General features: G+C 38.7%; 1 protein-coding gene across 9 annotated transcripts in view; it reads right to left on the bottom strand.

Annotated features, from left to right (window-relative positions):
- Positions 1–331: 331 nt before the first annotated feature.
- The window catches only part of DACH1 (dachshund family transcription factor 1), a 346,322-nt gene continuing 334,970 nt past the window's right edge, over positions 332–11,683 (bottom strand). For 6 of the 9 annotated variants that reach the window (XM_082221410.1, XM_082221406.1, XM_082221408.1 and 3 more), the window contains 2 exons: positions 9,076–9,119; positions 332–2,922 (listed from right to left, as the gene is read on the bottom strand). In XM_082221410.1, the coding sequence (XP_082077536.1) occupies positions 2,905–2,922; positions 9,076–9,119 (62 nt within the window). In that variant the 3' untranslated portion in view covers positions 332–2,904. The remainder of the gene's footprint in view (positions 2,923–9,075; positions 9,120–11,683) is intronic. The other 3 variants (XM_082221407.1, XM_082221409.1, XM_082221413.1) reach the window with 1 other exon arrangement.

Genomic DNA, 11,683 nt, shown 5'->3' with positions numbered 1-11,683 from the left:
ACAGCTTCATAAACTGAGAAATGTACATAAATAAATCATGCAGATGGGGGCAGTTTGCTTAGCTGGCAAGAAACAAAATATGGAAAATCTGCTTGTTAAACAATAACCACAGAGTGTGCTTTTATGATGTGTTTTTTTCCTCTTCACCACAGTAATTCATATTAGAGGTAGAAGCGGTTGCATGTTAAATAAAATCATTCAGCATTGTTCTCACATTGCAAAGAGCTGACTTATGTTGTTTTAAGATGCCTCCCATTAGAAAGTAAATATTTGTCTGATGTTACACATTTCACAAAATTTAATAAAGATGAACTGTAAATAAAGTCACAGGCAGATTTCAGACAGTTTTATTAGCAGATTGTTGAAAAGGAGGAGGGGAAAAAAAGAGAAAAATTAAATACAATACCAGTAAACGTGGTTCTCACATTGAAACCAGGCTCAAATAACTAGGCTACCATAGAAAAATTTTCCAATTCTTGCATTATGATGTAAAAACAGATTTTTGTACAGATTTTGTACAACAAAATTCATAATAGTTTTTTTTTCTCATTTTTAGAAAACTTTAAATATATAGATAAAAATAGACAATTTTCATAGGTCCTACATGAAGATGAGAATGTTCTGTTCCAAGGGCTTGCATAGAGCGCAAATGTGGTTATAATATAGAACAACTAGACATTAATATCTCTTAAGATTACAAAAAGCATTTAAACAATAACATGAACACAACATTTCTTCATAATCTAGGCAAAAGGAAAAACCTTTGTGTGTAACTAAAGAGGGGCAAAAGGAACCCGAATTCATCATACGGTAGCATTTAACGAACTGTAATATTTACACTTGTTTTCAGTAAGATATACTTCTTTTCCTCATTATTCTTAGCATTTCCTTTATGTAGGTACCAAACCAAACGATGATGCATACCCAAAGAGTCAGGAAAGTATACACTTTATGAACGATTAAGCCTACTTACAGGTGACTCTCTGCAAGGAGCAGGAGCAATGATAAGAGATGCTACAGATTTCATTTGTAGATTTTTTTTAATTAACAAAAAACACCCCTCTTTTCTCTCATATAAATAATTTAACAGTTTGCCACAAAGTCCATCTAATGACAGCTGTTAACCCTTTAAAGACTGCACTTTGGGGGGGGGAGAACCACTGTAGTCTTTTTATTATTATTAACATGTCTATTGTGAAGTATCCTGTAACAATGTTTGAATGACAAAATGGTCCCTAATGCCTCTTTTAATTCCATGGGGTGAAATGGTTTTATTTCTCGATGTAAAATCACGAGAGACCAAAAACAGGTCACAAAAACCCATTCCGAAACACTATTACCAGGGCAAAAAATAATAATTTAAAAACCACCAAAACCAGAATTATTTAAATTTGGACAGCGGTGTTGTTTTGACAGTCAGCATTACTTCAGGTGAGACATTTTACACATCAGTGGTTCCGATTACGTTTTTATATAAAACGTATGCATATAAACATTGAAGAGGAAGAATGTGAGCACGAAGGGTGGCCGTTAGTCAACAAAGCAGTCTTTAAAGGGGTAACTTGAAGTAAAGAAGATAATTTAGGATGTAATAAGCACTGTGTCACAGCTTGCTTCCAGTTATGAGCACAAAGGTGGAGAACAGATATCATAGCATTTATAAAGACAGTAAAAATAACACGCAGCCAGCCTTGCTTAAGACAAGGCAGGCAGGAAGGACAAAAGACTTCAACTTTATCACTTAGCTCTACGTGGTATTGGACTGATAACATCAAGTGTCTGTTTAGCCTCTGAGGTTTCCCCCTCCCCAGCAAATTTGACGTAATATGACATTAACATACAAAAATATTTCTGGCGGGTTGACTTGCTCTTGAGCCACAATTTACTCTTAAAAGTGCTGCCTCACAGCACTGACCAATATACAAATAAAAGTGGCTGTCATCCCCAGATCCCCTTCGTTAATACTGTGACTTCAGGACAAATATTTACATGCCTGCATGCGTTAAAATCAGAAAGGTGTCGTTTGGACCAACAGGGTGACAAAAACATATTATCTAAAATTGTTGTTTTCCTAAAATCTAGTATTCTACGGCATACATAATACCTTCTGTGTGTGGTTTGTGATTATATAACTGTACATTTGACCAACAGTTTCAATAAGAAGCAACATCTTGTCACTCCCCCTCCCAAACTACTGCCAGGTTAGAATCAGGAATTATAACAGATCTTTAATCTTTACTTAGAGAGACTGTTGCAAACAGTAAAAATTACTTTGTTTACATTCTGTACTTCTTTTTTCCACCCAAGATAAAATTGTTTTGACTTCTTGTAATGTGTTGGTCTTTTGAAAAGGATATTGGGGAAATAGGTCTTTAAATGAAACAATACTCTGTCCTAGAATCGAAGGGAGTGGTGTTGGTGTAACTCTCTTGTTTGTCTGTTCCTAGTTTATGTTTTTCGGAATTTTCTTATGCCTCTTTTGGAAAGATTCGCTTCTATACTGTCTTGCTGGTTTACATAATAGTCTTTTAAAAGTGGGCACTGTGGACGTTTTGTTTGATGTGCTCAAAGAATCGGAGGAGAATCGAGGTCCTACTCTGGCCGTTCTGTACAAGGAAGTGTCCATAGGCAAATTTCTTGTTAGCTGGCTGTTGAAGAAGTGTGCTACATAAGTTGTAGAAACATTCTCTGCAACACGGGGAGAAGTCCCAGGAAACCCACGGAAGATGCCCTTTCGAAACGTTATAAAACCTCTGCACACGGATACATGAAGTGGCCAAGTTGCCTGAAAAAGCACCTTTGTTTTTGCAGAACTTGCAAACTGGCAAATGTCTCGCTGCAGAGTTCTTTAAACTGTAGCACACAGGTCTTCAGCTGGATATGTTCAGTACATGACAGTAGTTTTCAAATAAAGTCTTCCATCTAAAATATAAATAATACAAAAAAAGTTTGAAAGTGCTTTGAACATTGCTCTCTGAAAGCATATTTCACCTTGTAATGCTGATAACATTTCCTGCTTAACAACTTCAAGTATGGCGGTATCTCCTCAAAACTTCTACAGTCTGACTGCTACAACGCTTTCTAAGTGACTGAAGTTGTAAAAGATGCTGCGCTCATATAACTATTAGAACACTGGGAGAAACTACGGGGCCTCCTGTGGATTTTGTTTAACATTTAACTGTGCTAAAGGAAATTAGTTTGCTATGGCAGGAGCAATACTATTCATAGGTCCTACGTGCTCTTACCAAAAAATACAGATCATGATACAGGAGAAGTTCTGAAGGACAAAAGACAATGAGGACTGGGTGACAAGTGAGGGAAAGGGAGGATGAGCTAGTCTGGTCTGTCCCACCCAGTCTTACTAATCAGGGATGGTACCTAATAGTACACTCTTCTGCGTGGTGAATACAGTGAACCAGCCAGAGCGTTATTCCTAATAATCAGGCTAGTAGCCCACTCAGAGGAGTGGAATCACTGGATACAACCAAGGAAGAAGCAGACTCTTTTCTTGTACCTGCCGCTCCCTGTCCATGGAGATGCTATCTTATGGCCATTCTTTGGATTTTAGGTGTATTGTTCAATGTATATACAACAAAATGCCCATGTCCACTTGTAGATGTGAATACAGAACATCAGTAAAGAATAAAATATTTAATAGATTCCATGATTCTAGAATTTTTGCTCTCTATGTTAATTGTCATTAAAATATATACAGTGGTACCTCGGGTTAAGTACTTAATTCGTCCCGGAGCTCTGTTCTTAACCTGAAACTGTTCTTAACCTGAAGCACCACTTTAGCTAATGGGGGTCTCCTGCTGCTGCCATGCCGCCAGAGCCCGATTTCTGTTCTTATCCTAAAGCAAAGTTCTTAACCTGAAGCACTGTTTCTGGGTTAGCGGAGTGTGTAACCTGAAGCGTATGTAACCTGAAGCGTATGTACCACTGTATATTCTTCTCCACCTTTGGCTTTCAAATACAAAATGGATATTTATGAATTATGGAACATGAGAGGACAACCGTGCATGAAATCAGCACTGACATTGTAATAGTTTTAACTCAGCCCCCCCTGTTTTTCCCCCTCCTAGGGGAAAGTTAACCTGATTCAGAAGCACAAAGAATTGCATTGTGGGTTGAAATTTTATGCCAGAAAAAGACAAAAAGCAGAGGAGCTGGTATCTCTCCCTAATTCAATGTGTCTTCTCTAGAGAAAGTAACCATTTCCTGGTAGATAAGGTTATGGAATCGGATTTAGGTGACTTGGATTTGCACCCAGTCCGTTTCCATTGCGTATATGCCACTTTTTCAACATTGTCTATTTTGGTGTACAAACCAGACTATAAATGTAACAGCAAACCAAGAAAGCCCCCCCCCTTGGAGGACTTACACTCTACTTCCAAACCAGGATGGACTGATTTAAATCAATGTGATTTAAGCCACCCCAAAACAGGCTGATTAAATGATAGATCTAAAACATGTTTCTTGTGGGTATTTGATATATTTCCTAGCCAGTGATGCATATTTCTGCATCTTAACTTGCCACTGTAGCATCAAATCTACTGAGGAGGGTACAGGTTTCTCAATCTATATAATAATATTTTTATTAATTTTAGCAAATTCTATATGGTACATAGCTGATTTCATATTTTTTTCTGTATGTATGTCAAAAGAAGGGCCCTGCCTATTCATAAATATCAATTACAGAACTGTGCTTGTTAAAAAGCACGTACAAAAAAAGGAAGATGCAACATCACCCAGGTAGGCACCATGCAATAAATGATCATCCCAGGGATATACAGAAAACATATACTGTAAAAAATCTGATTGAACGGGGGGGGGGGGGAATCATTTTAAAAAATAAAAGATCATCCGTTTTTACCTATTCCATTATGCATATACATATCCCTAACTGGATGAGAAATGGCATACGCAAATTAATGTTGTGGTAAGAATCCCAGCAATCAAAGCCGTAATCCCACCAATAAATTGTAGAGAAAGAGCTGTGTAAGGATGGGTTGAGTCCTCTTTCCCCTTCCCTGCTAAACAGCTGATTGGTGTAATACTGACTTATGTTGTATCAGAAAGTGCTTATAGTGATACATTCAGGAGACTGAGGTTGCAGCAATCCGCATCTGTGACTGCTGATGGATCCGTTTCACATTAACAAAACTATTAGACTGAAAATTCGTAATCTCAGAATAGGGAGAGGTTTTAGTCAAAAAGTTCTGCATTTCTCCTCTGCCAGATACTGCTGCTGCTTTAATTTTAAAAAGCGTTCCAAGATGTAAGGCTTTTGAAGTATTTAAAAAAAAAACAGATTTCATTTCATTCAGCTTGTAGGAGGGAGGATCCAAGCAAACAGAAGTTACGACGCCTCCTCACCTATATTTTCAATGCATCCTTTTCCTTACTGCAGCTGGCTTGTCTTAGCAGTGCTTCCTATTGACATTGTCACAGATTGGATTTCTTGTCTGTCCTTCTCACTCCTTTCCATCACCCGCTTTCATAGAAACAGGCCCTCCATCCATTTTGCTCCTTCATGTATTACTGCCACCCTCAACTCATCTCTCCAGCAGTGGTCTACCATCCTGGCTGCTTCTTCGGCTCACATTTTGACAAGCCCTATTGCCTTCATTTGTTCATTCTGAGAAGGGATCTAAAACTGAAAACTGAAGCTGCAAAGCTTTTAGATAAACACTACACTTCCCCAAATAAAGGGAAAATAAAGGGGCAAAAATATTTGCAAGGATCTGAGTGGGGGGGAATCCATAAACCTATCAAAGGTAGTCTGGGAAGTATTAAAATTGGAGGGGTTACGTTGTTTGTTTAAAATACGAAGCTGAAAATAAAGGCTTTCTGGACCAGCTTTTGCTTTAGCAAGATATAATTCTCCTGCGTGAATAGAATAGAACAAAGCCGTTATTTACTACTGCCCAGAAACAACTGTTGGAGACTGTATAGTATTTATCAGAATTTTGGTTATCTAGAATAGGTAAAAGCTAATGATTACAGGCACTGGCTGGAATTCCTGTACCTACGGGTTAAAGGTAGTCTACATTCAGTCCATTATGTTTTATTTATCTGTATTGGGTCTCAAGGAACTATTTGTATCTTTTGCCAGGACAGAAGCTTCTAAATCTGCAGGAAGAGTGAGTATATTTTTCAAAGCCTGCTACACAAGGCCTTTTCCACCATGAATGTCAAAGAGGGGGAAACAGCGGGGCACATTCTGAAAGATGACATTTGCCAATATTTATGTAGGACTGGTTTCTCTTCCCTTCCAAAAAAAAGCATATGCTTGCTACATAATCTAATGAGCATAGATCAGGCCTGCTCAACCTTTGATAGTTCACCAGCAATGCGAAGTCAGCCACTAGAGAGGACTGAAAAACTTGCTGTTTGGGTTATTTGCCTGGGACTACATATAAATGGGTGAACTGTCAAGCAGCTGGCAGACCACAATGCATGTTTGGTTGGCTAGTTGCATCTGGTCACAAGTTGCTCAGGCCTGACACTGCGGGTAAATATCACTGTCAACCCGTTTATCTGTAAATCATAGCATTAAAAGCATTTGCAACGGCAGCATGTCTGAACTCAATTTTAAAAAGCTGTAGGTAGAAATGAAAAAAGAGAGAGTGCACGTATTTTTGTAAACTTAAGGAATCAATAATAATAATAATAAAGCTTTATGTGAAGGTTTTGATTACAGCCTACGTTAAGACTCCTTCATAATATAAATATGTCCTGATTAATTTATTTGAATCGTGTGCTATAAAATATGTCCCATCTGCCACAAATCAGCTGCATTAATGATTAAGAGCTCAACTCCTTTGCTTTTCTCAGCTTCCCATCTTCATCCATTTGCGTTGCTGCTGGGAGCATAACTTTCCCTTTCTGTGTGACGACAGTAGCAATCCACCAGTGGCATTTCACCGTTGCCGGGTAAACTGTGCAAGTGCCGTGTGCGAGGGACTGATTTGGGTGGATAGGAACATGTTACGGGGGAGCTTGCATATTTCAGGGTCAATGTCATGGCCCCATAGTTCTATTTACTTTGCTATTCCATTTAAAAAAGTAATGTTATGCCTCTTTTAAATGTGACTTTCCAAAGTGGTGTACAAATAGAAATGTAAGAATAAAACAAATAATCCAAGCCAAGAACCACAGAGCAGCATAAAATAAATAAATAGTTGCTAAAATCAATTTGCTTGGGGCAAATAAAAAAGCCTTGGGTCTTAGCTCTAAAGCTTGACAATCCATGCACCAGGTAGCCAGCCCTGGTTTTGTTCAGTTGCTAGTCTATCGCAGCTAGGACTCCCACTGGATATATCAAAAGAACGGCCTTTGTCAGCTTTTTAGCATAGGAAATTGATGTGGAGGAGGAGGGAGGAGGGACCAAACTTCAGAACCTTGCTCCTCATCCTGATGCGCTGATGTGCCTGCAGTTAGTGGATGAATGTACAGCAAATCTTTACATGCGTAACCCTGCAAAGCATCCTGCAAAGTGCCTTGCATCAAGGGAAGCCTGTATGTTTCCATGCAGATAGGTCTCCTTAGCTTCACTGGGCTGATGAAATATACATCAAATAAAATGGAATGTTTTTTCTCTGAATAAAAACAAACCTGCTCACGTACGTTAAAGGATGCAATCGAGTGCGTTTCCTGTTAGGAAGAAACTCTTATTGAAAAACGGCAGCTATTTTGTTTCCTCAGAAGTGTTCTTTTTTTGTAGGCACCTGTAATCTAATGAGGTTTGCCATTTTTCAAAGAACAGCTGTGCCCAAACGCACACAACCCCTTCATCCCAATGTTGATAAAAGCATCTCTGATCCACAGCTCAAGCAGTTTTAAATTATATAACTGCTGGGTTTATTTGTTTTAATAAGATAGGGCAAGTGTGAATCGCAGTGTAATCCTAACCTTCCATTCAACATGGTGTTTTAATAATTGAAGGGAAAGGAACAAGAACAATAAAAAGGAGACAAGGACAAACAAATGGGGGATGATTCATGCAATGTTTGATAAAGCAGAACTGGGAAATCCAAATAAAAGCAGGCGTCTTGCAACAGATGGAAGGGATCTTAGACAAACTGTAACCCTTATCCAAAACACTTACTAGGAAGTAGCTTATTAGGGTGTTTTAAAAACACACACAAAAAAAACTTGTCCTCATATATCTTGTTTAAGATGTAAATGCTGTTACACAACGAATCCTTTGGGGACATGTTTAAAGTGAAGTTGATACATATTCAGAAATTTTGAAATGGAAGAGATTATAACTGTGGAATTTCTAAACATTGTCTTCAACAATTTTTGCTTGACAATCCTGTACATCCCAATCCTTTGTTATGGCAAAGTTTGAACTCCTAGCTGGTACATATAAGGTTGCTTCATACTGAGTCAGATTATTGTTTCATCTAGTGCTGTCTCCTCCAGGTGTTGGTCACTTCCTGGGAGTCAGAGAAGGTATTTTTCCAACCCTACAAAATTATTAGCTAGAAATACCAGGGACCGAACCTAGTTTATTCCCTACCTAGTGAGGGGCTAGGTAAGGATTGGGAGACCAGACAAAATAAACACACTGTAGATCTCTGGCCACAAATCTGTATGTGAACAACACACCTCATGTAATTAAGCTGCAAAAATAAATAATCAGATAGGGGTGCTAAATGAATCCAACGGGCTTAATATTTTGTAAAACAGAATATGCTGGAATCTTGCTGAAGATACTGTGCTGGGTACTCCTGGTGATAACTCGTACCTTGCCTTGTCAGAGTTCACAAAAAACACCAGGCATGGCCCACACTGCTGTATTTCCAGCTCCAGTGCTAATTTTAAAAACTTCCCCATGAACTGTGCAACTGTCCTCATCCCAGTGTCAGGCTGGGTCACAAATACGTTCTTTATATTTTTAAACAGGTTCTTGGACCATGGGTACCAGTTTTGAAGATGTGACAATATATAAAAAAAGAGAATTTTTCTGCTGCCTAGTGAACTTGGCTATCACTTGTTTTTATCTGTTTCAACAGAACAACAGCACTTCCCGGAAAACAAGAAACAAAAGAACTAGTTACTTACAATCACTGAACCTGAATTTCTAAAGCACTGCATTCCGGTCACTTCTATTAGGAGAAGAAGCAGGAGGGGTGGGAAAAGAGGAAAACAAGGGAAAAAATAAACAAATGTCGGAGTCAAACATACTAGACTAGGAAGTCATTGCTAATTATAATCGGCTTGCGATCCTTTTATCTCTTACTGGGTTCAATTTGCTTTGCAACCAGAAGTTGACCAACTGTACAGAAATTCCGCAAGAAGTGGGTTCATTTAGAATTGGTGGTAGTCATGTTCCCAGTTAAAATACATATAGTTCCCAACGTGCAAACTGCATTCGTTGAGCAGAAGTGGCAATAGACCATTCTGGTATTGCTGAATGAATGTTGATTCAAAAGATATTGTGATGGCAAGAAATGAATTTGTTGTCAGCAGAAAGGTGACAATTATGGCTTTATGCAAAGAAATAGTGAGAACAAAGTTGTTTCTTAGGTGAATGTGATAACTTTTTCCAAGTGGGAGCAGAGAGGGAGATAACCTCAGTTGCTCCAGTGGAAGTTCTTGTGTGGACTACTACTGGTAGGACCCATTAGCTGGATCCAGCCCTCTGAAATTAGAGACCTAAAGGAAATACAAACTCCTATGTACATCTCAGGGAGTAAGTATTTGTAGCTGTATATAGTGAAGAGAATATCTTTCTTAGACTTTTTCTGCCTCGTTTGACGCCAGAGAGCAAGAAATACATGCAGAAATGTCAATCTGTCAAACTTGACATAGAAACTTTAAGACGATTCCATTGCACCTTTTAAAAAAGCTATGGAAACTGATGCAGAGCACATCATAAGGATACATAGCTAATAGCAACACAGTGCATCTCCGATTAGATTTTACAATGGGATACAGTAACGTGAAGCATTCTTCCCACAATAAAGTGATGGCTTGCGACCATGGTTACTATCTGCAATGCTTTTAATGTCCGTCACTAGAGCTTGTAACATGAATGGAATTAACTTATGTCATGACTGGGCTTGCCATTTATTAGCTACAATTGCACATCTCTCTCTCTCTCCCTTCTCATCCAGTTTGCAATGAGGTAAAACAGATGCATCTCCAAAACACATGCAAATGCATATGTTGTATATCTGTGTTACATTGCCAATTTCCCTGTCAGTACTTTGAACAGCGAAGGCTTTCCTCTCTTGTAGTCTGAAGGACCTGAAGGGAACTGAGATTGGAAAGTGTCTGCCTAATGGCACACACTCTTGAGAGTCTTGTCCTCCCTGCTTTGAACTGCAAGGGAGCTTTCCATTTACGTATTTTCCAAACCATTTGCTTTATGCATTTATATACATATGCGCATAAGCAAATAGTTTAGAAAAACAATGCATTCACTTCAAATGGTAAGGGTAGTGGAAGAGGGAATGACCCCCCCCCCATTGTTGATGTAGTGATGATACATTCCTCCTTCCCTCTCCCTTCAGACTGATAACAACAAGGCCTAGATCTGGGAGGACTGTACAGTACATAGGCAAAGATTCTGGAAAAAGTTCCATCATTTTCCATCAACTGCTATTACACACACACACACACACACACACACACACACGGAATGCAGAGAGTTACTTTGTTCTTGTTTGTTTGTGTTTTCCCACTGATTGTTTATAATAAGGGAAATAAAGAAGTCAAACCCTCAGGTGTCTCATATTCTAAGGCCAGTTTTCCTATCCCTTATATGATACCTTATATGATACCTTCCATCACAACCTATGCTATTATGCTATGGATGTTTTCCTATACTAGTTCCGATATAACATCTCTGTTTTTAATAAATAAGGATGGCAAGAACATAACAGAAAAAAATGCTGAACAAGCTGTATCCCTGTCAGTGAGAGCCAGGCTACCCAGTGTCTCAGATTGGAGGATAGGTTTTGCTCTCACAGAAGAGCATGTTACAGATAGGTAGCCGTGTTGGTCTGCCATAGTCAAAATAAAAAAATTCCTTCCAGTAGCACCTTAAAGACCAACTAAGTTAGTTCTTGGTATGAGCTTTCGTGTACATGCTATCTGAAGAAGTGTGCATGCACACAAAACCTCATACCAAGAACTAACTTAGTTGGTCTTTAAGGTGCTACTGGAAGGAATTTTTTTATTTAGAAGAGCATGTGATTTTTATCCTTCATTGCCGTAGCAAGGGAATGAGTGCTGTTATTAACTGCCGTGATGCTTATTTAGAGATGCTGTATGATATATGTAATAAGATTTGATGTTTTGTTGGTGGGTGTTGGTTGGTGATCTTAAATCTCAAAAAAAAGAGAGATGCTGTATGATAATGTTATGAAATGGCAACCTGAATTTCGCAACATACATTTTAGTCGTGGCAATTTACCATCCTTAGAAAATGACACTCAGGTACTGGTGATTAACCAAAAGGATATTGGAAAATAAGGCCAAGCTTATCAGAAACCACAAGAGCTGTATTACTAGGAATGAGCTGATGTTTTGAGAGATGAAGAAGTTGCCATGGTCTTTGGTGAGTGTGTTGATGTAAAGCAAGCTGGTCTAGGTGAAGCCAGTGTAAGGTTGCACCAGATCCAAACTCCGTTCAGCAACAGGGCTACTGCTGGCTGAGCCTCCC

This window comes from Podarcis vaucheri (genome assembly GCF_965113315.1).
Source record: "Podarcis vaucheri genome assembly, chromosome: 4".
NCBI classification, from domain to species: Eukaryota; Metazoa; Chordata; class Lepidosauria; order Squamata; family Lacertidae; genus Podarcis; species Podarcis vaucheri.
This window is presented reverse-complemented; position numbering and strand designations above follow the sequence as displayed.